Source organism: Mauremys mutica, chromosome 7 (assembly GCF_020497125.1).
Source record: "Mauremys mutica isolate MM-2020 ecotype Southern chromosome 7, ASM2049712v1, whole genome shotgun sequence".
In the NCBI taxonomy this organism is placed as follows: Eukaryota; Metazoa; Chordata; order Testudines; family Geoemydidae; genus Mauremys; species Mauremys mutica.
The window spans coordinates 110,627,204-110,655,144 of NC_059078.1; the positions used below are offsets into that span (position 1 = coordinate 110,627,204).

Consider the following 27,941-nt stretch of genomic DNA (forward strand, 5'->3'; position numbering starts at 1 on the left):
ATATGGCACCGGTATGACAAACTAGTTTCATTGTATGAAGGGGTTTAATGATTGAAGGGCTTGCTCTTGCTATCCTAACTAGCAAAACTTCCAATGACGTTAAGGACTGAAGGATCAGATCCTAAATTAGTACCAAGCTCAGCTTGGTACTCAATTTGATGGGATGTCTAGTCAATCTGATTAAATGTTCTGCAGAATTTACAAGTTAATAATTACTTAGCGGTGTGCTATGGAATTTGATATTTCATTGCCTCCAAGAAATCAGTACAGAGGAACTGTTTCAGTAGACCTATCATTATTTGCATTGAGAACCCTTCTTGGCAAACGGTATGTTTTACAGTAACTGCATTTTTTATTTATCTGAATATATTTATTGTACCATATAATTTCCTGATCCGCCTACACATAATGGGGCATTCTTTCTTCAATGTGCACACAGCTCAAATTAACATCAGCAGGAGCCTGGCATATGTATCAGAAGTTAGATTTCTGAACTTGCTTCACTTGTGTCAAGTCTAGAGCAGACTTCAACACGGATTTTAATCATAATAAGCCAATATCCTGACGTGCTTTCTTTGCTATGTCATAGTTCTTTCTTTGTTAAAATGGAGAGGTTGCCTACCTTATACAGTAACTGGAATTCAAGATGTTTTGTCCCTAGGGGTGCTCCATGTTGTTATGCACATGCGCACCTGTGCACTCTCGATCAGAGATTTTTCTGCTAGCAATGCCTTTGGGGACTTAGTTAACTTAGAATTCAATGCTGTGTATGATGAGCGCCAATGATTCCTTCCAACATACATTACCTTGAATTAGTCAACACTGAATTCCATTTACCATCATGCTGCCTACTCACTATATTCGGTCCATCTGAAAGTTCTGCACAGTGCATAGTGTGGGAAGTTGGAGCGTAGGATTGTTCATAAATAAGCATTAATGAACTTTTTCTTTAAAATGTCAGGCCATATTCTGCATGAAAAACTTGTCTTCAGAGCCTTCAAGGAAAGTCTGCAGGAATTAGCCATGTGTTATTCTAGATTGTACTTTACAGGCATATAAGCAGACAAGGTCCCAGATCAGAGGAGCCTACAATTTTAGGCCCCTCCTGAAAACGTTTACACACAAGAGTAGTCCTATAGAAGTCAGGGCATAAATTAGACCATGAGCAACAAAAACATCAGACCATAGCTGGATGTAGGGGAAAGAGAGAATAGTACCCTTGTAGGAGTGGTTTTCCTCTACTCAAAGCAGATCTATAACGTGAATGTGTAAAAAAAAATAAAAAAATTAAAAAAAAAAGCTAAAAACACATTTATTAGATACTAGATTATTGCACCTAGATGGGGAGTAGTGGTAGGTGCAATAATCTAGTATCTAATAATAATCTTCTGGTAGTAGTGGTACAAATTCTATAAATTCACATTAATAAAATGTATGTACATGTCTACACTGTACACCGAGCCAGAGCTTGAACATCCATACAGCATTGTAAACCTAGGTTTACAATTGATGGACTCAGGTCTCACAGCAGTGCCAATGCATCCATGCTGGACTACACGGACCTTCTGACATGAGTCCACTCTGCAAAATGACCAGAGTCAAAATGGGACTCAGGCTCTCTCACATCCCCCTAGCAGGGTCCTAGGACCCAGGTCTTGATTGCTTGCTGACCTGAATCAGACTTATTTGTGTGTGGATGGCTTAGGTGCGGAGTGCAGATTTAGCCTAAAAAGAAATAAGATGCAATTATATCTAATGCCATGCTTTCCCCATCTAAAGTAAAAAATAAACACGCAGTTCATTGACAGAGTTTTAGCACTTTATTTTATGTCGGTTTTGCATCTTAATCAGAAACAAAAAACACTCATACAAACTTTCATTTGTAATTACATCCAAAGTACATTTATTATAATTTTAAAACTATTTATACTGATTGATTATATGTTTAATTAGATATAATAAAAACTTAATATATATCCCTATGCTAAACAACTGTTGGATTTCAAGAGGTATCACTTTAATAATCAACTGTTTACTAAATTAACAAGGGCAGGAATTTTCATGTTACTTCCAGAGAAATACACTTACTTGTGCTAGTTAAATGCAGAGATGGCCCCAACCTGAATCCACAGAACTCAACACCCCCAATGTCCAGATCGGAGTTTCACAGCTGTCCTTTCTCTACAACTGACCTAGTCAGAACCTTCCCAAACATATTCAGACTGATCACTGTAACCAAAATACAAATGCACTAAACATGTTAGGAAATCACCAAATGCTGCAAGAGTCAAATAATTGTGTGCCCATCTACTGCCTGGACAGTTACCCACTTTGAACATATCAATGTCCATTTGTGTATGAAGGCAAGATATTGCAGGTAAAATTGGTGCACGTGCACTTTTGTCTGCACACACAAAACTGAAGATTTATTTTCCTCAAGCCCTATTTGAGACTCTTCATTTAAAGTGCAACCAAATCAGGTTTAGTGGAACACATCTCTGCATATTAGAGCATGTTCTGTACATTTATTGTTGACCTTTGAAAGCCAAGTACTTTCCTTTATTAATTTACTGTTATCTATTAAATCACTGTGCAAATGTTCGACATTGAATACATTCATGAAGAATGAGGCTGAGCCACCTCATGTGATGCCTTGTGATACTCTCTCACAGCACTTGATACTCAGTTCTTCTTCTCAGTTTACTTCTCAAAAGGGCTCCAATGAGAACCAAAACAACTCCTGCCAGGAGCAAAGTGGCAAGAACAAATGGGCTGCGTACGTCATCTTTTTCCAGAAACTCTCTCTTGTGTGGGTCTGTAAATGACAGAGAGAGTTTATCTGACTTAATCGTACAATTTTTGCCAGTACATAAATACATAGAAGGTGTTAGAGCATAAAGGACACCATTGAGATTTAAAGGTAAAAATTTCATTGCCATTAAGAATCACAATAGTCTGACCAAAAGTGCCATGCTGATAAATTTAGTTTTGAAAACAAGAGCAAATTGTTTAATGTCTGTTAAAGTAAAATAGCACAAGCAAATGCAGCATATGTTAAAAATGACTGATAGACAACTCTGGAGTTTAACATCTTATGCTTAGGTGCAACTCAAAACAGCAGCAATGCCAATATCTCACACTGCTTTGTCAGTGTGTCTCAACCGTGACCTGGAAGACCATCAACCAGCTCCAGGGGTAAGAGGATAGCTCAGTCTGTGCTCATTAGCATCATGAGGTCTCCGATGACTATCGCAAAAGTTTCAGTTGTTGATGGTGTTTGGAATGTAGTTACCCAGACCGAGGCTTTTACACAGCCCGTTGACCAGCAATCAAATGGTAACAACTTTCAGGGGTTAGAGGTTCAGACTAAATTTGAACTAGCATCTGTGAAAGTGAAATGAAATGCCCTATTACCAATTCTGAGAGACATTTGTTTCCCCTGTAAGCCAATATTTTGATCAAGCATTCGCTCTTATCCTACAGTAAAAGACCAGTACACCATTATTTTCTGTAATCATGAGTACGTCTGTAAACAAGTCCATTAACATTTATAATAATGATAACCACCATTATTAGTTGCATTACTGTAATGCCTACAGTTCCACTTAGGACTGGGTTCTCATTATACTATGCACTATGCAAACACTAGGAAGATAAGGCCTCTGAACCAAAAAGCTAATTAATGCGAAACAAGATGTAACAAGTGAGTAACAAACAGAAGAAAAGGAGAGAGTGAGAGGCCAAGGTGAAAGCAATACAAACTGCAGTTAAATAGGTGAGCAAAGCTGATGTTTCTGAATAATTTGATGGTAAGTTTATCAATAAATATTAGCAAGGCCAGCCAACACTGGGGTTTTCTAGCTGTCAAGGCAGAAGTGGGTCTTGAAGAGGGATTTGAAGAAGGAAAAAGTAACATTACAGATTTGTTGACAGAAGGCATTATAAAGAAAAGCAGATTATCAGCATGTAATCATTTTGTGACAAACTGACAGTAGGGTGGAGATTTTTCTGTGGGAATAACTGATGCTCGAAAAATTTCTGGATACTTTTATAATTAACCCCTTGTTGCCATCAAATTGTGTTCACAAGGAAAAAGGCTTGTCCCTTAGCACACTCCTGTTTAGAATTTATGATAAGGGAGCAGGCAAAGAATATGACATACTGAAATGTGATACTTAAATGATATTGTAAAATAATATTTAACAGCTACAGCAAGAGAAAAGGCCATAAAAATAAATTACCAGCTTTTCTGTCCTCATTGGTTTCTTTTTTACGCTGGACTGGCCCCACAACAACATCTAGTTTTTCCTGGTAAGGACTTGTATCCCTCTTGCGCCTCGCTAAACATCCCTGATAGCATCGAGAAGAATAATCATATGCCCTGCATACAACTATCTTGCACTGCAAGTAAATGGTAGCATGTCTGTTGAGAAACTTGAAGGCATTGAATTTGAAACGAACAATGTATCCCATTGGTGAATAGTATGAGCTGTAGGTGGAATCTCTTACACATCTGTAACAAAAAACCAAAAACAAAACAATCAGAATTGCTCCACTAACACACACGGAGGAATTAGAGTAAATGTGTCTGCTTTACTGCTGAAGTGCAAGCAATAAAAGCAGACAAAGATACATGTATAACTTTAGGTATAACTTCTTTATAACAACTAAAAGTCCTTACCCATTCCTGATTAAAACATAAGTCAGGTTTGTGAAGCCATCAGAATATGGAGATGCCATGCATGTATCGGTAAACATCACCAGGTTTGAATCGGAACTGTAGAGAGTGGCTTGAAGGAATAAATCCTGGTTTAGGTCAACATAGTATGGAGAATTGTAAACTGGATTTGAGAAATTTGATGATTCATAAAATGAAATATTCACGTCATATCTGCCATGCTGGGCTGCACTTATGTCAGTATCACCTTTGGCAACATACATTATTTCTACCATTGTGTCCTGGTTCATTGTGCAGGTAACGTGAAACTGAAAGTTGCTTTTCCTTGTGATAATATAACCAGAAGGAGATGTTCTGATTACATTGGAATACATGATAGTGTTATTTTTCACCTGTGAAAATATGAGAGAATAAAATGTGGTTCACGAATGTATTTTATCAAAATATTGTAGTTGAAATAGTTGATTTATGTAAAAAGACACTGTCAACTTTGAGACGACTTAAAAACTAGCTAATTTGAAAAAAAAATCTAGTTTCCCAAAGAACACTGTTTAAATAGTAGGTTCTGGTGGGGTTTTTTGGTTTGGTTTTTTGTTCTAACTACTTAAAAATATTAGAAGATTTTTTTCTGCTTCTCTGTTGATGTTTATGATCTTTTCAGAAAGGGTGAAACTGATAAACTATGCCAGGGAACATTGATTATACACAAAATTCTTCCCAATGCAGAAAGCAAACAAGCTGAAAAAATATATGTATTCCCCCCCCCCCCCCCCGCCATGCCATTTGCATAATCTCAGGTGTCACTTGTAACATATTAGGTGTAAAATTTTCCAACAGGATTTTCAAATCGATGTTGCATCTTTAATTTGGTTCTGACATAAACAGCCCATGGAAAAAATTAGTCCCTAGTAAAATGCACATTTTAGTCCACTGATTGAAATCTCTTGTCAAAGCAGCACCGCTTCTCTGTTGCCCAATTCCGCCTACATTTCAGGAGAATGGGAAGTTTGCACAGTTTTGGTTAATATGCATTTTGTGGTTTGGCATAACACTATTGGTGATGACCCTAACCCTCACCAGCAGGGTTTAACAAGTGAATACCTTTCAGGGTGATACAAGTGTTCTGGAACACATCGAATTTGTCACTAATCTGAAGAGCAAGAGCCATAAATTCACTTTTAAGACAAGGTGTAGCAGGGCTTCCTAGAGCTAGCATAAGACCTGTTCTCTGAAGGCACTTTTATAAATTCACTGGACTTTGTTTTTCTATCTATTTATTTTATTAGAGACCAGTTCATGCTGTGAAAGTCCGTTCTGGATCTGGATTTCAGACAGCCCAAACTCTATGGTAGTTCAGTCCATTATAAAGACAGGGCCTATTGACAAAGTTTGGATTTATCTTCAGCACCCAAATTACAGGGATTTTTGTTCAGGCCACTATCTGTTTTTATATAGTAGTATTCTAGCTACTCAGTATACACTTCTGATGGTTAATTCATGTGGGTGCTTTATCAGAAAAGAAACATTGCACTATTAGTTTTGCTCAACTTCTGTATTAGCACCTGCTGCTCAATCAATGCCCTTTCTGCAATAGTTTGTAAACTACGTACATGATGAATTACATTTGCACACCTTAGTGGTCCATGGCCAGGATGTACATATTTAATCCAAGTGTTCTTTACATTTTTTGATTTTAGAATGAATTTGTTGCTCGTGAAAGGTGCCAACTGACAGTCCTACAGTCTAAGCTAGTCTGTTTATCCACAGAATGATAGCTGATTTCCCCCAATCCTCTATAGTGAGATCTCAACCCTGACACAGCAGGGCCACTTGTAGGGATAAGAGGTAGATTTCTCCCCCTTTGGCTATTCTTGACAGATTTTGGCCACATGTGAAACAGAACCAAAGAATCAGTCCTTTCTGGTTGTACATCTTCCCAGGACTTGGAAAAGAAAGAGTTAGGGTTTAGGGATTCAAATATTACCCTCTCCCCTAAAATTCAAGGGGATTTTGTCCACTGTTTACCTGTGACAGAGTGCTAAGCTTTGTCTACACTGCACTTTCGTTGGTAAAACTTTTGTCATTCAAGGATTGTGAATCCTCCCCGCCCCCAAATGACAAAAGTTTTACTGATGAAAAGCGCCAGTGTGGACAGTGCTTTGTCAGCGGGAGAGCTCTCCTGCCAACAAAGCTACTGCCTCTTGTTGGGGGTGGATTCATTTTGTCGACGGGAGAGCTCTCTCCTGCTGATAAAGAGCAGCTACACTGCGCACCTTTTCGTGACATGGCTTTAGTGGCACAGCTGTATCGCTAAAAGGTGCGTAGTGTAGACATAGCTCTAGCTGTAACATGATGGTCTTGTAGCTAATTGCCTAACAAAGAAGATCATGGGCTTAATTGGAGGCAATTTACCTATTATGGTGGAAATTGACACTTGGGGGCAATGACTGGGCTGTCTGGGTAATTAGCTCAGTAAGGGATGATACATAATTTGCAGGAACAGGAAGCGGGGAGCTCAGGGAGTGAGCTGGATGAGGTAGAGAAAGCTAGATGGAAGACTCTTCCTGACACATGCTTATACTATGTTCTGCAGTGCTGTGAATCTAAAGATACACACGGTATGTATAGCATGAATAAGAGACCATGCAAACAGGCCGGGCAATGCAAGGTTGCTGAGGGCACAACCCATGACACTACCAGATGGAGTTTTTCTCAGACACCACTGACCTGCAACATTCACAAATGTGACCAAGAGGTCCAAGGCTCTTCAGCCATCCATGCTACCAACACCTTGAGTCATCCTGACAAATATGAAGTGATCGGGTTCTGTGTTTATTGTAATTTCCCCTCAGGATTTTCTTTTTTTTAAAGTCAGGGCTCCTAATTGTCAGTAAGGTGGTTAGACAAACTCATGCACAACAAATATACTAGTCACCTCGAACATAGGATGAGCACTTTTAAACAAATATTTCTGTATCTAAATTATGGCCTTTTAAAGTGAATGGTTTGACTGATCATTTTTGTCCAAAAGTAATTTAAAGTGCTTTGTTCAATTAAAGGTGTGTTCACATGCAAAAGTGACATATGAATAAAAAGTACATTTCTCACCTGTCTTATTGTACCACATCCATTAAAAGGTATGTTGAATATAACATAGGTTTCCGTGATCTGTTGTGGCCCACAGGAGGAGTCATTCAGATAAACATCCCAAGCATTGTAGCCCAATGACTGCAGATAGCTTCTGTTAATGACTGCAAGCATATATTGTCCAGAACATGCCAGTGCTAAATGATGAGACAGAAAGAAAGGTTAATATTAATTTTAGATATGTATCCAAATATTACTATAATTAAAAATCACCTGGTTCCGGACTTAAAACCTCTGGGTAAGCTCAAAAGCTTGTCTTTCAACAGCAGAAATTGGTCCAATAAAAGATATTACCTTACCCACCTGGTCTCTCTAATATCCTGGAACCAACTTAGCTACAACACTGCAAGATATTAAATTTAGCCTGATCTAATGTCCAGCTGATCTAAATGAATGGGAGTCTTTCTATTGACTTCACTGGCTTGACCAGGTCCTTATTGTTACCTTACTAATAGGAACATTGCTATATTTAAGGCAAGCTTACCTGTATCATTGTTCTTTTCTGGAAATGAATCATAGTAAGCACTGAATCCACTTCTTGTATAACTAAAGTCACTTGAAAACAGAACAGTCATTGTATTTGAAGACGATGTAAATGTGTAATTTGAACCATCACAAATCCTCCCAAGAAGAGGAGATGTATTCAGAGGACCATCATAGACTTCAACAAAGTCATAAGCACAATTATATGAAACTTCTAGCCTGTGGAGATAAAGTTATTTTGTGTTACTCTAAAGTAATAGAGTTAGAAAATAGTTTTCAAAATGAGTGAAATGAGGTTGGAATGAACCAATTCCCGTTGACTTCGGAGGGAACCTAGTACTAAACTAATATATAATAGCGTGAACACTTCCACCTTTGTTGATAAGATAAGCTAACAGCAATATTTGGGGCTAGAAAATGATTTGGTGAACTAATTCAAATCTATGGCAAAATTCTCCTCCCAGATCTGCCATTTAGAGCTCTGTTGCATATTCTGCACAGTTTCTGCACAGAATGATATGCAACGGAGACAAACAGTGAGGTCTGGAGAGGAACGTTTGACATAAGTCAAAGGGGTGTGTATATATATATTCATTTTTCTTTTAAAAATGTGTTTTTAAATGTGATTGCATTGTTTGTGGAAGCTGTTGGACTGACAGCCACAGAGTCTGAAGACTCACTTACAGAACAGGGACTATAAAGATCAAGCAGTAGACAATCAAGCTTATTCACAAACTATTGCCTTGTTGTATAGGGCTGGCATTTTCTGAATGAAAACTCGCTCTCTCACACAGGTCAAGTTTGGATTCAACCACAAAACCATGTCCCATCAATGCTACAGTAGCTAATATTTATTTATTCTTCCAAAAATATCGATACAACTTTATAATGAACACAGCATATTAGCTGAGTAAAAGATAGTAAAAACATTGAATCTGTGCTTGGCTAACATTAAAAAAAGATTTTTCTAGTTCTGTTTTTAAAGAAAAAAAAACAACAACTATGCTTCCCCCGGCCTTGTGAGCTATTCAAACCCTTTGATGACTCCAAAGATCTCCCAACTTACTTTAGCCCAACTCCCTTCACCATCAAGCGTTCATGCCAGAAAAAAGGTTCTTCCAGCCAAGGAAATTTGGCTAACAGTTCCCGTTCAGTGCTGCTCCAGAAATGAGACTTATGGCTTGCCAAAAGAGGCCCAGAACGGTCAAGGTACTTAAGCATGTGTTTAATTTTAAGCACCAGAATAGTCCCATAGACTACTATGTGCTTAAATGCTTTCTTTGATATGATCCAGAGAGAGGTAGGCTGCCTCTGCAGCATTTCCAGTGCCAGCTACTGAAGGAGCAAAAGGACCAAATGAGACTCTTGCATGGTAGTAAGTTGGTCAGCTACTAGATTGCCAGATCAGACCTCCTACTGTAGTTGGTTGATCAGAGACTTTAATAATGAAATACAATAAAATTCATAAGAAACATAAGCAATGGAACATCTTTCTAAACTCACAATCAAATAGTTTAAAGAGGTCAGTAAGATTATAAGGCTCTTCTATGCAAGATCAAAATCTTTTAAAAAGGCAAACAAATATGAAAAGTGGAAGTCATCACTTTATATCAAGTTCTCTAAAGGCTAAACTGCAGTTCAATATCTGATATTTTACTTACTCAAGATGCTTAAAGATGAGTCTGATATAATAATTGTTCTTGACTTCTATTCTCCAGACACATTGTACATTCACTGGATAGTTTTCAGGAAAGAATGGACTAGAGAATGATCCAGAAGCGGTGGAAAGGTAGCCACCACATGAGCCATTTATTGCTAAGAGAAACAAAAACCAGTATATTTTAGAATTCCTTTTGGTTTTATTTCCGGTGAAGATATTGAATCTGTTTATTCAGAAGAAGCCTCAATACAGTTGCTGGGGAAAGAGAAAGAGGTGGCCATAAATGCCTTAGCCTAAGGGCTGCTTAAACTTCCACCAGCTTGTAATGACCCCTAGGAGCCATTATGTGGGTGAGGATTGCCAGAGCACAGTGTACTCTGGCCTTGCCTCTTCTAGCCTCTCCCATCACATGCTCTACACCAGAGCCATGAATGAGTGGAGTAGAGCGTTATGGTGGTTTTGTGCTAGCCAGGTGTTATTGGGACAGGGAAATCCCTAGCTGCCCCTTTCAGGGCAGTTTGCTTGAAGCTTGTCCCTGTGCAAGATGCGCCACACCCCCCAAATGAGGGGTAAGGTTCTGGACCATACATTAATTCTGCACTCCTCAACATCTGTTTCTGCATGAGCACAGGAATACATAAAATAAATCTGATTATGCATAACACCTCCACATAAATGAAAATGCACTTTGTACAAGCAAGATTGCCCATCAATAATTTAAATCTCTCAGAGCACATTTCAACTAAGGGTTGCATGCTTATACTCCAAAAAGGTATATACACAAGGTCAATAAGAGGTACATACACAATAAGGTTCAGGAAAGTTTGGTTTAAGAGAATCTACCTAATCAGGCTCTGCTTCTCTTTACTAAGATGACACCAAACGTGTTCATGGCTCCTTCCTCACGGACCTCTAGCGCCCTCCTTAAACCTTCACATACAGAAATTCACTCTACACTGCTGTCATTTCCTCTACTGGTTTCCCTTACACTTTTATACATCTCTCATAGAGTCCCTTTTTTCTCTCTCAGCTGGGCCCCAGATGATTCCATTTTCCATTTAATGGGCTTGGGCTCAGGGCTCAGTCTGAGGCACATCGGCCTCCAGAGCTTGTTATAATTAACACAGTGTAGGCAATCTGGAGCCTAATACAGAGGGAGTGGAATGCCACAGTAGATGTCAAAATGCAAGTAGAGTAGTCATGTAAAGAAAAGGAAGTTCTCATCTAGGAGTCTCCCTAACAGAGCTAAGTGTGTTGGGGAGATGGGATATACAACCGGTGGCTGCTCAAAAGATTCTGAGTTAAAGTTTGGATACTTAACACAGACTTCAGAAAAAAACAACAGTAAAGCCAATATAAGACCTGACTTACAATTTATAGTGGTTGGTGGAGTACTTGGAAGAGCTGTATCCACAAAACAAAAAGAAGCAAAATTAGCAACCATCTTTGTTAAATAAAACTGTAAACTACTCTCTGAGCATAGTTCATGAGCACGATCACGAAACCAAAGCTAATTTGAATTCAGATACAAAACACCACCACCACCACCACCCCCTTCCTTGGCCTCGCTCTTTAGTTAGCACACCAGCTTCCAGAGCTTATTATAATTAACACAGTATAGGCAACCTGGAGCCTAATACAGAGGGAGTGGAATGCCACAGTAGATGTCAAAATGCAAGAAGAGTAGTCATATAAAGAAAAGGAAGTTCTCATCTAGGAGTCTCCCTAACAGAGCTAAGTGTGTTGGGGAGAGGGGATATACAACCGGTGGCTGCTCAAAAGATTCTGAGTTAAAGTTTGGATACTTAACACAGACTTCAGAAAAAAACAACAGTAAAGCCAATAAAAGACCTGACTTACAATTTATAGTGGTTGGTGGAGTACTTGGAAGAGCTGTATCTACAAAACAAAAAGAAGCAAAATTAGCAACCATCTTTGCTAAATAAAACTGTAAACTACTCTCTTAGCATAGTTCATGAGCACGATCACCAAACCAAAGCCATTTTGAATCCAGATACAAAAACACACCACCACCTCCTTCCTTGGCCTCTCTCTTTAGTTAATACACACTAATATTTTGGTATAATATAGGCTCTTTCCTTGAGCATGAGTGAAAATGTGAGAATTTCCATCTGTGATTTCAAAAATGAAATAAAATCCCACAAAAACAAATCATGAACAACCATGATTTTATAAGACAACCCTTGAGAGTCTTACTATGATTGCAAACCATATACAGACCAGATTCCTATCACATATAAAAGAACCTCACTCTCAGAATGTGAGGTGCATGGAAGTACAACAACATAGCATTTCCTCACCACCTCTCTCTCATCAAAAATTTCATCTTTTTTCTCCAAGACTGCTCCTGAGGCCAAATGAAAGGCTAGGTGGACAACCATTTCCTCTATAGAAACAGTGTTTGGTGAGCCAAGAGAAATGACGGGAAGTTGGAAACAATTAATTGATTTAAGATTCACTCTTGCACTCATAGGGAAAAGGAAATATGGTCTGGATTTACAGGGCTCTAGCCTCCTTTTTTATGCACACAAACAGAAAGGGAAATAACAATAGGGAGGAGATAAAACCCTAGGGCAAAATTAAATTAAAGTTACAAAAGAAAAAGAGTTTGAAGAAAGATTCACTCTTGCACTCATAGGGAAAAGGAAATATGGTCTGGATTTACAGGGCTCTAGCCTCCTTTTTTATGCACACAAACAGAAAGGGAAATAACAATAGGGAGGAGATAAAACCCTAGGGCAAAATTAAATTAAATTTACAAAAGAAAAAGAGTTTGAAGAAAGATAACCATGAAATCCCAAAAGCATCAACAGCATTGCGTAGTTACAATCGTACATAGTTTTACATTGTAAAATGAAATATGTTTCACCTGATATCATCGGTGCAGTTGTAGAAGACTTTTAAATGTAAAAAGTAAACAGTAAAGTTTGATACAAACTTCAGTATTAGCAATAATCTATACAATCCTTAAGAACGTGTTATGAAATTTCTGCACTACAGCTGTATACAAACAAGTATGGCTTTGAAGTGAAGTCAATGAGGAAAAAAATAAAACCCTCACTGAGAAAAATGGACAACGGTCCTAACTTTATGGAAATCAAACTAAAAAGATTGCACTGGAGGGACTAGGTTCTGGCACAGCTAGAAAGTGCAAGTAGAATTGAATAGGAAAGAAATGGTGTCCCTATTTAGTGGATTTACTCCTCAACTTTGGGCCTACATATAAGTCACCACAGCCTTTGATAGACATGACACCCCTAATGGTTCTAGTGAAATGTAACTGGGTTTTCAGAAGTGATTTGGAAAACATACAGAATTTAGTAGAGAATGCAATTCTTCCTATAGGTTTTTCTCACCCTCTTATATTCCTGCTGTTGAATTCAATACTTTTCTATCAAATTCTCCAGGACACATTTGTTTAGACTTTTTAAAAAGGATGTGTGTATAAAATACAAACAATTAATATAAAATGAATGTATTGCAATTTAATTCAATACAAGATCTCCTACGTGTCCTTAATCTTCAAGATCTTAACAGACTTGCAGAGTAGCAAAGCCAACTGATGCAATAGTGATGGGATGTGGAGAGGATTCTTTCCCAGACTCAGTTTTCTGTGCCGACCATAGCTTTTGAGACACAGTTGAGGGATGAACATTGGGAGCTGTCTTAACAAGGATTTTTATTCAAATGTATCCTTTTTATTAGATAAATCCAAGGACTATGGTCTCAAATTAACATAAAATGTTAACTACCAATAAAATGCAGATAAAAGATAATGGTTATTAAATAAAAATAATCAAGCTTTAATCACACACAGCCAATTCAAATTAATAGAGTAATAGTAAACATGTAAATCTTAGTCTTACCTGGGAACAGAGAGGTATAATAAGCAGAAAACCCATATTCCGAGTTATAGGAGTCTCTGCGTAATAGAACTGTCAGTGTGTTTGAAGATGATACATAGCTGAGATTTGACCCATTACAGATTTTCCCAAGTAAGGGGGATGCATACAGGGGTCCATCATAGATTTCAATAAATTCCTGAAAGCAGTTCAAACTGTGGAAGTAAGTTAACAACATATGTTTTATAAACTCGTTAATATAGTCACATTATTTTATACCTCCGTGTCATTCATTAGTCCTTTCAATGATGCCAGGTGAGGGATTGCACAGATCCTTGTATTCCAAAAATCTAGGAATTCTGTCCCCAATCTCCCACATACCACCATACAAAGGGATTTATTTAATCTAGAAATTAATTCTTCCACCTCAAACCCACAAAAGGCAGCCTCATGAAAAGTTACTTATTTGCTAAAATATAGCCACTGGAGTGTCTCTTCCTTTCAATGGATCTACTGCTCTTCCTGTCCTCTTTGAGGAGGAGGAGCAGCAGCCCATCTGCTCCAACTCCTGCACATTGCATTCAGACTAAATCTACTTTGTTCTCCACTGAATCCAATGTTCAGTAACTGAGGACCTTTTGGAGCCTCTGAATGCATGAAGAGTCTCGCTCATCGCTCAACATTTGAGCACACAACTAGAGCTGGATGGATAACTGATGTTTAAGTTTGTGAGAGTTCTGGTCAAACAGAAATATCGGGAAAAAATTGGTTCAACCCTAACTGAAACCATAAATTCTGAATAATTGCAGCAGATCAGAAAAGTCAACAAAAAGTTTGTTTCAGGGCAAACAAAACGTTTAGTTTCTGATCATTTTAAACTTTCTTTTAAAATACAAGGAGAGGAAATGAAGGGATAGATTCAGAAAAGAGGAGCAGGTGATGCCCCCCGCCCCTTTGAACTCAAAGGTTAACTACATGGCTAGAAAACTCTTCTTGAAGGTGGAAGACCTAAGTTCAAATTCCTGTGGCACATCAGGCAGAGGAGGGAATTGAACCTGGGTCTCCCACATCCTAGGTGAGCACCCTAACTACTGGGGTAAAAGTTACCTTGAGGCCACCACCACCTCCAACTGTTTTGTGAATGGCACCTAAATCCACATGTAAACCTAGGCCCAAAAAGGTTTTATTTCCCCCCTGAAAATATTTCTTGAATGTGTGTCAAATTCACAAATAGTTTCAGGTAAAAATAAATTCAATTGCATTTCTCAAACAATAAGCTAGTTTTCCAAAATAGCTCACCCAGCTCTTCACACAGCCTGCCAACGAACTCCAAGCTCCCCGAGGATGACTACAGTAAGAGATCAAGTCCAAAGAAGGGGCAGAGGCAACACTCTAATGTTGCTATCCATCTCTACCCATCTCATTGTGAAAGGACATTTTAGCATGGGACTTAGATTTTTTTTGGGTTGGAAAAGCTTTCTGCTTCTAGGAGTGTGAGACTATTCCTCTCTTGCCCGCCCCGCCACAAGCCTACCAGCCCATACCATCTCCTCTGAGTGCAACAAAGATGGACCCAAGGCAGCTGCTGTCTTGGAAATTTCCAGCAATTCCAAGATCCTAGGTACATGAATAAAATCAGTGCTCTCGGAAGGCTAGATGCTGGTAATTCCTCATACTTACCTGACATAAGAGAAGACTAGTACTATGCGATTGTATTCTATTTGTATTTGCCAGACACACTGTGTGATGAGACCGTTTCCAGGGTAATACGGGCTAGAAAACGACCCAGATGGATTTGAGAGGAAGCCACCACACTGATCTCCTATTGGAGAACATAAAACGAGAGGATGTAAAACTAAGATGATTTCAATTTTGTTTTAAAGTTCTGAATCTCTTTTCCCCAGCTGACCCCAAAAGAAAACCCCAAATCCGAACACCCCCACCATCTATTGAATTCAGTCATTTAATTTCATTTAACAATTTTCCCGGATTACAATTTGGATCTATGTATTTCTGAACATTGGGACAAAAATCCAGATCTTCCAGGTTTGTATGGTCTGGAAACACTGCAAATAAATAAATAAAATCCTTCTCTTTTGGTCCTTTGGTATTTCATCTTTGACACTCACACAACCCTAAAAAGTACAGAGACATAAGCTATTTGTATTCCTGGCCTTACATTAAGTGAGCTTTTTTTTTTTTAACCTCACAGTTCCATTTGCAGTTTAAGAGACAAAAGAGAGTCAGTCCCTTTTTGCCCATTTTTCAAAGTATTGATGAAAGATACCTTCGGCCAAATCCTGAGTATTCTCTGCTCATTCTGAGGGTTTATAATGGCACTGCAGAAGCTCAGTAGCTTCCTGGGGCACTCAAGATTTGTCACTATTTAAAAGCCAACGATATGCCACTTACCATATGTAGTACGTTCTCCCTGTGTTGTATTTCCAGGTAGAACTGTTAATGTAAAAAGGTTAATATTAATAGTCAAGTAAAACTGTTCCCTTCTATAACAATCCCTGATTGATTTTAGCAAAATGGTGGCATCAGCTGCAGAGTGTCAGGCACAAAATTACATCGCTTATTAAAAAAGGAAGCAAGATAAAGAGGTTTGATCTATGATCTGTAGTGATCTGATCCTTTTCAGGATTTGCACAAATTCCATTGGAACAAAAGCACAAAGATCCCAGCAGTGGCAAGTCCATCTGTGAGGAAACACATACACAACCAGGCCTTTGGGGATCATCTTGGGGAGCAGTAAACACCACACATGGTGGTGTTCTGTGTGGCATAGGAGTGACTGTAATGCCCATAGAATGCTCTGGATTCAGCACATCACTTTGGCAATCTTGACAAATGGCACTTCAACAGAGGAGTTATTGGATCTGTCCTCCAAGGGGCAATGGTGATACCATCCACGGCCCGTCTATAAGGACGAATGCTTCCTACAGTACAATGGGGACAGACTGGCACAGAAAGTAGCATTTAGTACAACTAAATCGGACCCAAGATGTAATACCTGGAGAAACTATATGAATAGGTAGGAAAAGGTAAATGTAGCAGGTTTTATAGAATAAAAATACCATTAGATTTTATTCGTTTCTTTAAAAATTTCTGCTTTTGAAAACAAGAACTCATGAACCTGCATGAAGTTCTAGAATACTGATTGGCCAAAGCCTTATATTTGTTGCCCTTCGAATTGACAGGCCGGGGTTCAGATCTGAATCCCGTTTCAGCCTCAAACTCAAACCCCAAACTCTAATTTAAATCTATTACACTAATAATTAGTTGTAGTGTTAGCATTACTGTAGCATACAGAGGCCCCCGGATTAGGATGAGGGCCCTGTAGGGCTAGTCACTATACATACACCCAGTACAATGCCCCAACTTGCTGAGAGTCTAATTTAAGACAAGAAGCAACAAGCGGATGTAACAAAAAGCAGAGATAATTAGGGGAGGGCGGTAACAAAGAAGAATAACTATGTCCACAATCACCAGGTTTTTTGGTGGGAATATATATTTTGTATAAGATGTTTATTAAACACACATTGTGGTACGTAAGTACCAACGGAGCCAACAGAAATGCTTAAAAAGCAAAAAATGCCAATATAGGGAACATCTTTTAGCCCTGCCTTAATAACACCTCTTACCCTAAGTGACGCTGGCTAATGTGATGTGTGTGAAGTCTATGGCTACACTGCAATTCAACACCCACACTGGCCTGCATCAGCTGACTCAGTCTGAAGAGATTGAACTATCACACAGTTTTACGAGTTGGGCCAGAGCCAGGGCTCTGGGATATGGGTAGGGTCTCAGAACCCAGGCTCTACCCTAAGCCCAAACATCTACACAGCAATTTGGGATTTTTTGTTGCTAACGTTTTTGACATTTTGACTTTTCCTCATGACGACAGCAAGGATGGGAACTTTTTTCGGTATCTCAAGAATTTTTCCATCATGGGGAACCTGTTTCCCACCCCGCTGCACTCAAAACCACCCAGAATGAGTCTCTCTGCCCCTTCTGAGACCAAGTGAAAGGCTGAGTGGACAATCATTTCCTCAGTAGCGAAAGTGTTTGGTGATCCAAGAGAAAAGGCAGGAAGTTGGAAGCAATTAATTGATTTAAGATTTGCTCTTGCGCTCATAGGGAAAATGAAATATGGTCTGGATTTACAGGGCGATAGGCTCCTTTTTAGGCACACAAATTCAAAGGGAAATAACGATAGGGAGGAAATAAATCCCTAGGGCAAAATTAAATGATGCTCTAAATTTACAAAAGGAAAAGAGTCTGAACAGAGATGGAACCATGAAATCCCAGAAGCGTCAACAGCATTACATAGTTGCAATAGTACATCGTTTTACATCTGTAAAATGAAAAATGTTTTACCTGTTGTCCCCGATGCACTAGATGGAGGAAGCTCTTCAATGTAAAAGCAAATAATAGAATTTAATACAACCTTCAGTATTAGCAATAATCTATACAATCCTTAAGAACTTGTAAGCAAATTTCTGCACTACAGTAGTGTAAAACAAGTATGGCTCTGAAGTCAAGACAGTGAGGGGGAAAAAATCAATCCTTACTGAGAAAAATGGACAACAGTCCTAACTTTATGGAAATCAAACTAATAAGTTCACACTGGAGGGAAATAGGTTCTGACACAGCTAGAAAGTGGAGCTAGAATTGAATAGGAAAACAATGGATGGCCCCGTTCAGTTGATTTACTCCCCAACTTTGGGCATACATATAAGTCACCACAGCCTTTGATAGTCATGACACCCCTTATTTTTCTATAGAAATGTAACAGTCTTCAGAAATGATTCTGAAAACATACAGAATTTAGTAGAGAATGCAATTCTTCCTATCGGTTTTTCTCACCCTCTTATATTCCTGCTGTTGAATTCAATACTTTTCTATCAAATCCTCCAGGATAGATTTGTTTAGCCTTTTTTAAAAAGGATGTGTGTATAAAATACAAACAATTAATATAAAATGAATGTACTGCAATTTAATTCAATACAAGATCTCCTAATTGTCCTTAATCTTCAAGATCTTAATAGACTAGCCTAGTAGCAAAGCCAACTGATGCAATAGTGATGGGATGTGGAAAGGATTCTTTCCCTGACTCAGTTTTCTATAAAAAGAACAGGAGTACTTGTGGCATCTTAGAGACTAACAAATTTATTTCAGCATGAGCTTTCGTGAGCTACAGCTCACTTCTTCGGATGCATAGAAAGGAACACACAGATGCCGACCCTAGCTTTTGAGACAAAGTTGAGGGATGAACATTGGGAGCTATCTTAAAGATTTTTACTCAAATGTATCCTTTTTATTAGACAAATCCAAGGACTGTGGTCTCAAATTAACATAAAATGTTAACCACCAATAAAATGCAGATTGAAGATAATGGTTATTAAATAAAAATAATCAAGCTTTAATCACACACAGCCAATTCAAATTAATAGATTAATAGTAAACATGTAAATCTTAGTCTTACCTGAGAACAGAGAGGTATAATAAGCAGAAAACCCATATTCCGAGTTATAGGAGTCTCTGCGTAATAGAACTGTCAGTGTGTTTGAAGATGATACATAGCTGAGATTTGACCCATTACAGATTTTCCCAAGTAAGGGGGATGCATACAGGGGTCCATCATAGATTTCAATAAATTCCTGAAAGCAGTTCAAACTGTGGAAGTAAGTTAACAACATATGTTTTATAAACTGGTTAATGTAGTCACATTATTTTATACCTCCGTGTTATTCATTAGTCCTTTCAATGATGCCAGGTGAGGGATTGCACAGATCCTTGTATTCCAAAAATCTAGGAATTCTGTCCCCAATCTCCCACATACCACCGTACAAAGGGATTTATTTAATCTAGAAATTAATTCTTCCACCTCAAACCCACAAAAGGCAGCCTCATGAAACGTTACTTATTTGCTAAAATATAGCCACTGGAGTGTCTCTTCCCTTCAATGGATCCACCGCTCTTCCTGTCCTCTTTGAGGAGGAGGAGCAGCAGCCTATCTGCTACAACTCCTGCACATTGCATTCAGACTAAATCTACTTTGTTCTCCACTGAATCCAATGTTCAGTAACTGAGGACCTTTTGGAGCCTCTGAATGCATGAAGAGTCTCGCTCATCGCTCAACATTTGAGCACACAACTAGAGCTGGATGGATAACTGATGTTTAAGTTTGTGAGAGTTCTGGTCAAACAGAAATATCGGGAAAAAATTGGTTCAACCCTAACTGAAACCATAAATTCTGAATAATTGCAGCAGATCAGAAAAGTCAACAAAAAGTTTGTTTCAGGGCAAACAAAACGTTTAGTTTCTGATCATTTTAAACTTTCTTTTAAAATACAAGGAGAGGAAATGAAGGGATAGATTCAGAAAAGAGGAGCAGGTGATGCCCCCCGCCTCTTTGAACTCAAAGGTTAACTACATGGCTAGAAAAAACTCTTCTTGAAGGTGGAAGACCTAAGTTCAAATTCCTGTGGCACATCAGGCAGAGGAGGGAATTGAACCTGGGTCTCCCACATCCCAGGTGAGCACCCTAACTACAGGGGTAAAAAAAGTTACCTTAGGGCCACCACCACCTCCAACTGTTTTGTGAATGGCACCTAAAACCACTTGTAAACCTAGGCCCAAAAAGGTTTTATTTCTCCCCTGAAAATATTTCTTGAATGTGTGTCAAATTCACAAATAGTTTCAGGTAAAAATAAATTCAATTGCATTTCTCAAACAATAAGCTAGTTTTCCAAAATAGCTCACCCAGCTCTTCACACAGCCTGCCAACGAACTCCAAGCTCCCCGAGGATGACTACAGTAAGAGATCAAGTCCAAAGAAGGGGCAGAGGCAACACTCTAATGTTGCTATCCATCTCTACCCATCTCATTGTGAAAGGACATTTTAGCATGGGACTTAGATTTTTTTTGGGTTGGAAAAGCTTTCTGCTTCTAGGAGTGTGAGAATATTCCTCTCTTGCCCGCCCCGCCACAAGCCTACCAGCCCATACCATCTCCTCTGAGTGCAACAAAGATGGACCCCAGGCAGCTGCTGTCTTGGAAATTTCCAGCAATTCCAAGATCCTAGGTACATGAATAAAATCAGTGCTCTCGGAAGGCTAGATGCTGGTAATTCCTCATACTTACCTGACATAAGAGAAGACTAGTACTATGCGATTGTATTCTATTTGTATTTGCCAGACACACTGTGTGATGAGACCGTTTCCAGGGTAATACGGGCTAGAAAACGACCCAGATGGATTTGAGAGGAAGCCACCACACTGATCTCCTATTGGAGAACATAAAACGAGAGGATGTAAAACTAAGATGATTTCAATTTTGTTTTAAAGTTCTGAATCTCTTTTCCCCAGGTGAGCCCAAAAGAAAACCCCATACCCAAACACCTCAGCATGTATTGAATTCAGTCAGTCAATTTCATTTAACAATTTTCCCAGATTACAATTTGGATCTATGTGTTTCTGAACATTGGGACAAAAATCCAGTTCTTCCAGGTTTGTCTGGTCTGGAAACACTGCAAATAAATAAATAAAATCCTTCTCTTTTGGTCCTTTGGTATTTCATCTTTGACACTCACACAACCCTAAAAAGTACAGAGACATAAGCTATTTGTATTCCTGGCCTTACATTAAGTGAGCTTTTTTTTTTTAACCTCACAGTTCCATTTGCAGTTTAAGAGACAAAAGAGAGTCAGTCCCTTTTTGCCCATTTTTCAAAGTATTGATGAAAGATACCTTCGGCCAAATCCTGAGTATTCTCTGCTCATTTTGAGGGTTTATAATGGCACTGCAGAAGCTCAGTAGCTTCCTGGGGCACTCAAGATTTGTCACTATTTAAAAGCCAACGATATGCCACTTACCATACGTAGTACGTTCTCCCTGTGTTGTATTTCCAGGTGGAACTGTTCATGTAAAAAGGTTAATATTAATAGTCAAGTAAAACTGTTCCCTTCTATAACAATTCCTGATTGATTTTAGCAAAATGGTGGCATCAGCTGCAGAGTGTCAGGCACAAAATTACATCGCTTATTAAAAAAGGAAGAGAGATAAAGAGGTTTGATCTATGATCTGTAGTGATCTGATTCTTTTCAGGATTTGCACAAATTCCATTGGAACAAAAGCACAAAGATCCCAGCAGTGGCAAGTCCATCTGTGAGGAAACACATACACAACCAGGCCTTTGGGGATCATCTTGGGGAGCAGTAAACACCACACATGGTGGTGCTCTGTGTGGCATAGGAGTGACTGAAATGCCCATAGAATGCTCTGGATTCAGCACATCACTTTGGCAATCTTGACAAATGGCACTTCAACAGAGGAGTTATTGGATCTGTCCTCCAGGGGCAATGGTGATACCATCCACGGCCCGTCTATAGGGACGAATGCTTCCTACAGTACAGACTGGGGACAGACTGGCACAGAAAGTAGCATTTAGTACAACTAAATCGGACCCAAGATGTAATACCTGGAGAAACTATATGAATAGGTAGGAAAAGGTAAATGTAGCAGGTTTTATAGAATAAAAATACCATTAGATTTTATTCGTTTCTTTAAAAATTTCTGCTTTTGAAAACAAGAACTCATGAACCTGCATGAAGTTCTAGAATACTGATTGGCCAAAGCCTTATATTTGTTGCCCTTCGAATGGACAGGCCGGGGTTCAGATCTGAATCCCGTTTCAGCCTCAAACTCAAACCCCAAACTCTAATTTAAATCTATTACACTAATAATTAGTTGTAGTGTTAGCATTACTGTAGCATACAGAGGCCCCCGGATTAGGATGAGGGCCCTGTAGGGCTAGTCACTATACATACACCCAGTACAATGCCCCAACTTGCTGAGAGTCTAATTTAAGACAAGAAGCAACAAGCGGATGTAACAAAAAGCAGAGATAATTAGGGGAGGGCGGTAACAAAGAAGAATAACTATGTCCACAATCACCAGGTTTTTTGGTGGGAATATATATTTTGTATAAGATGTTTATTAAACACACATTGTGGTACGTAAGTACCAATGGAGCCAACAGAAATGCTTAAAAAGCAAAAAATGCCAATATAGGGAACATCTTTTAGCCCTGCCTTAATAACACTTCTTACCCTAAGTGACGCTGGCTAATGTGATGTGTGTGAAGTCAATGGCTACACTGCAATTCAACACCCACACTGGCCTGCATCAGCTGACTCAGTCTGAAGAGATTGAACTATCACACAGTTTTACGAGTTGGGCCAGAGCCAGGGCTCTGGGATATGGGTAGGGTCTCAGAACCCAGGCTCTACCCTAAGCCCAAACATCTACACAGCAATTTGGGATTTTTTGTTGCTAACGTTTTTGACATTTTGACTTTTCCTCATGACGACAGCAAGGATGGGAACTTTTTTCGGTATCTCAAGAATTTTTCCATCATGGGGAACCTGTTTCCCACCCCGCTGCACTCAAAACCACCCAGAATGAGTCTCTCTGCCCCTTCTGAGACCAAGTGAAAGGCTGAGTGGACAATCATTTCCTCAGTAGCGAAAGTGTTTGGTGATCCAAGAGAAAAGGCAGGAAGTTGGAAGCAATTAATTGATTTAAGATTTGCTCTTGCGCTCATAGGGAAAATGAAATATGGTCTGGATTTACAGGGCGATAGGCTCCTTTTTAGGCACACAAATTCAAAGGGAAATAACGATAGGGAGGAAATAAATCCCTAGGGCAAAATTAAATGATGCTCTAAATTTACAAAAGGAAAAGAGTCTGAACAGAGATGGAACCATGAAATCCCAGAAGCGTCAACAGCATTACATAGTTGCAATAGTACATCGTTTTACATCTGTAAAATGAAAAATGTTTTACCTGGTGTCCCCGATGCACTAGATGGAGGAAGCTCTTAAATGTAAAAGCAAATAATAGAATTTAATACAACCTTCAGTATTAGCAATAATCTATACAATCCTTAAGAATTTGTAAGCAAATTTCTGCACTACAGTAGTGTAAAACAAGTATGGCTCTGAAGTGAAGACAGTGAGGGGGAAAAATCAATCCTTACTGAGAAAAATGGACAACAGTCCTAACTTTATGGAAATCAAACTAATGAATCTATGTATTTCTGAACATTGGGACAAAAATCCAGTTCTTCCAGGTTTGTCTGGTCTGGAAACACTGCAAATAAATAAATAAAATCCTTCTCTTTTGGTCCTTTGGTATTTCATCTTTGACACTGACACAAACCCAAAAAAGCACAGAGATATAGGCTATTTGTATCCTGGTCTTACATTAAGTGAACTTTTTTTTTTCAACCTCACAGTTCCATTTGCAGTTTAAGAAACAAAAGAGAATCAGTTCCCTTTTGTTGTAAGCTGGCTTGCCCATTTTTCAAGTATTGAAGAAAGATACCATCGGCCAAATGGCCAGATCCTGAGCATTCTCTGCTCCTTTTGAGGTTTTATAATGGCACTGCAGAAGTTCAGTAGCAGTTTAAGAGACAAAAGAGAGTCAGTCCCTTTTTGCCCATTTTTCAAAGTATTGATGAAAAATACCTTCAGCCAAATCCTGAGTATTCTCTGCTCATTCTGAGGGTTTATAATGGCACTGCAGAAGCTCAGTAGCTTCTCGGGGCACTCAAGATTTGTCACTATTTAAAAGCCAACGATATGCCACTTACCATATGTAGTACGTTCTCCCTGTGTTGTATTTCCAGGTGGAACTGTTCATGTAAAAAGGTTAATATTAATAGTCAAGTAAAACTGTTCCCTTCTATAACAATTCCTGATTGATTTTAGCAAAATGGTGGCATCAGCTGCAGAGTGTCAGGCACAAAATTACATCGCTTATTAAAAAAGGAAGCACGATAAAGTGGTTTGATCTATGATCTGTAGTGATCTGATTCTTTTCAGGATTTGCACAAATTCCACTGGAACAAAAGCACAAAGATCTCATCAGTCGCAAGTCCATCTGTGAGGAAACACATACACAACCAGACCTCAGAAGGATCATCTTAGAGAGCAGTAAAAACCACACATGGTGGTGCTCTGTGTGGCATAGGAGTGACTGAAGTGCCCATAGAATGCTCTGGATTCAGCACATCACTTTGGCAATCCTGACAACTAGCACTTCAACAGAGGAGTTATTGGAGCTGTCCTCCAATGGGCAAGGTGGTACCACCCATGGCCCTTCTGTAAGGATGAATGCTTCCTACCATACAATGGGGACAGATTGGCACTGAAATTAGTACTGACCCAAAATGTAATACCTGGAGAAACTATATGAATAGGTAGGAAAAGGTAAATTTAGCAGGTTTTATAGAATAAAAATACCATTAGATTTTATTCATTTCTTTAAAAATTTCTGCTTTTGAAAACAGGAACTCATGAGCCTTTATGTAGTTCTAGAATACTGATTGGCCAAAGCCTTATATTTGTTGCCCTTCGAATTGACAGGCCGGGGTTCAGATCTGAATCCTGTTTCAGCCTCAAACTCAAACCCTAGTTTAAACCTATTACACTAATAATTAGTTGTAGTGTTAGCATTACTGTAGCATACAGAGGCCCCTGGATTAGGATGAGGGCCCTGTAGGGCTAGCCACCATATATACACCCAGTACAATGCCCCAACTTGCTGAGAGTCTAATTGAAGACAAGCAGCAACTAGCGGATGGAACAAGAAGCAGAGATAATTAGAGGAGGGCGAGGGCGGTAACAAATAAGAATAACTATGTCCACAATTATCAAGTTTTGATAAAACTGTTCTCTTCTATAATAATTTCCTCTTTGATTTTAGCAAAATGGTGGCTTAGCTGCGGCGTATCAGGCACAAAATTACATCACTTATTAAAAAAGGAAGCACAAATTCCAGTGGCAAGTCCATCTGTGTGGAAACACGTCCACAACCAGGCCTTTGGGGGATCATCTTGGAGGTTTGGGCTAGAGCCAGGGCTCCGGGATAGGAGTAGGGTGTCAGAGCCCAGGCTCTAGTCTGAGCCCAAACATCTACACAGCAATTTGGGATTTTCTGTTGCTAAAATTTTTGACATTTTGATTTTTCCTCACGATGGCCAGGATGGGACCTTTTTTTGATAAACCTCTACCCCAATATAACTCTGTCCTCGGGAGCCAAAAAAATCTTACCGCGTTATAGGTGAAACCGCATTATATCAAACTTGCTTTGATCCGCCGGAGTGCGCCCCCGCGCCGCACTGCTTTACTGCATTATATCCAAATTCGTGTTATATTGGGTCACATTATATCAGGGTAGAGGTGTATCAACATTTTTTGCATGATGGGGAATTTGTTTCCCACCCTGCTGCACTCAGAACCACTCAGAATTAGTCCCTCTGTTATGAAGAAAAGTAGATATGACTTACGACTTATAGTGTACTCTGTAGTGGTTTGTCCAGAGGCTGATACATGCAAAAAGACAACAATAGTGGTGTTAAAAGTAAATACAATCCCCACTAAATCAAGATACTATTGAGCTTTGAGTCTGCATCCTCCACAGTCTGACACTGTAGAATTACATAAGTAGCACTAAGAACACACACACACACAACAATAGCAAGTAAAGGAAGGATGTTAATACAAAAGATAAAGGCAAACTTAGAACTCCTTTGATAAACAGAAGTGCTATTTGAGTGTATGCACTGTAGCATTACCAAAAACTGAGAGCAATGTAATTTCACAAGGATTTATATTAGAAAGAGACCAAACCCAGCATCTCAAAATGAATTGGAGGTAGGAGGAAGCTGACTTCAAATCTCTTCACTTTGATTCTTTCCCACTGAGTTCATTGTTGAGGTTATGGGGGCAAAATGAAGACAGACATATGCATGGAATTAAGTGGCAGACCACAGCTTTTATAAACTTTAACACAGAGCAGGAGTGCTACCCACCCATCACCCATACTTTCTATACCAAGCATTTCATTGGTTCCAGTGTGGAGGTTACAGGGCTCCTTACCATAGAATCCATAACTAGCAGCAGAGTGAGGGGGATCCTTACCATATAACCCATAACATGGGGTGGCTGTCTTCAATCTACTCTCCTGGACTTGGCTCTCTCTAAGTCCTAGGACCCTCCCCATCATGAAGGGGAGAGAAGGCGCAGCAGGGTGATGACCTCAGCCCACGAAGGCAACAAGGTCTGACCCTATTGCATGAGCCCAATGCCCACCACCAAAATCCCAGATCTTTTACCTCTGGGAACTGTTCATTTTATTCTCTTCACTGACTGCATGGAGATAAATTCTGGGAGCAGGGGAATACAGGCTAATCAGAACCCCTCTCCCCCAGCTGGCCAGTGGATGCCAGAGACTTTCAGGGGAAGGAGCTACCTATTGTCCCTTGGCCAGTGTCTCCCTCCCTTGCTACCCGGATTGTCCCCCTTTTACCATCAGCCCCATCAATTTCCCCCATCCACTGATGCTGGAGGGCGGCATATGGAAGTTACATGTATTTTGTGGTTGGAGAGTTATACCCCTATGCAAGAATCTGCCCATACAGTTTTGGTTCCATGTCAGACCCAAAACTAGAAAGGACCTCACTCTTTTTGATAATTGCTATATTAAATAAAATCTATCAAAGATATTTTTAAACAAATAAAAACTCAAAAATGTAGAAGAGATCCAGCTGCTTTGATAAACACAGAGAGACAGACAGAAGAGTGTGTCAGAATATGCTGCACATAAAGAGGGCCATATTACAACTGTTACATACATACATACATATAAACCTAAGTTTCAGTTCATACGCAGTCAACACACAAAAAACCGTAAGTGTTGCTATGTCCCAGCTGCCGTAAGCCATTCTGGTGATTCAAAGCTTGCTGGTGAATCTGGCCCACAGTATTTTAAATAAAGTAACATTAAACTATATTCATTAGAATAATATAGTATTATGGAAACATAAAGCCAAATAATATCTTACAAGTTTATTATAGATACTGTTGGGAGAAAGTACTAGAACAGTAATATAAAAATCTAAGGAGATTATGTGTACATAGACATAAATGATTAATACATGTGTTAAAGAAAAACATTAGTGAGGTATGTACATTTACAGAAAAATTTAAGTAGTGTTAAAAACATTACTCGTTTTCTAAAAAAGTTTATAGCATATG

General features: G+C 39.1%; 1 protein-coding gene across 1 annotated transcript; it reads right to left on the reverse strand.

The window, feature by feature from the left end:
* Positions 1-1,880: 1,880 nt before the first annotated feature.
* Positions 1,881-27,628, reverse strand: LOC123374535 (deleted in malignant brain tumors 1 protein-like). The gene is made up of 17 exons (XM_045024604.1): positions 27,547-27,628; positions 24,494-24,535; positions 21,714-21,755; positions 20,984-21,125; positions 19,323-19,513; positions 18,215-18,247; positions 16,244-16,285; positions 15,512-15,653; positions 13,856-14,046; positions 11,829-11,867; positions 11,340-11,372; positions 9,970-10,123; positions 8,310-8,527; positions 7,787-7,962; positions 4,682-5,070; positions 4,242-4,513; positions 1,881-2,815 (listed from the first exon to the last, which is right to left on the reverse strand). Exons 1-17 carry the CDS (start codon positions 27,626-27,628, stop codon positions 2,667-2,669), a joined length of 2,337 nt encoding a protein of 778 aa, XP_044880539.1. The 3' UTR covers positions 1,881-2,666.
* Positions 27,629-27,941: the final 313 nt, after the last annotated feature.

Excerpts from the sequence above, each read along its gene's own strand:
- LOC123374535 (XM_045024604.1), bottom strand. The coding sequence starts at position 27,628 with ATGGCTTACGGCAGCTGGGACATAGCAACACTTACGGTTTTTTGTGTG. Across the intron at positions 5,071-7,786 it reads GATGTGGTACAATAAGACAG|GTGAAAAATAACACTATCAT; the intron begins GTGAGAAATGTA and ends ATATTTTCACAG. Across the intron at positions 2,816-4,241 it reads CAATGAGGACAGAAAAGCTG|ACCCACACAAGAGAGAGTTT; the intron begins GTAATTTATTTT and ends TGTCATTTACAG.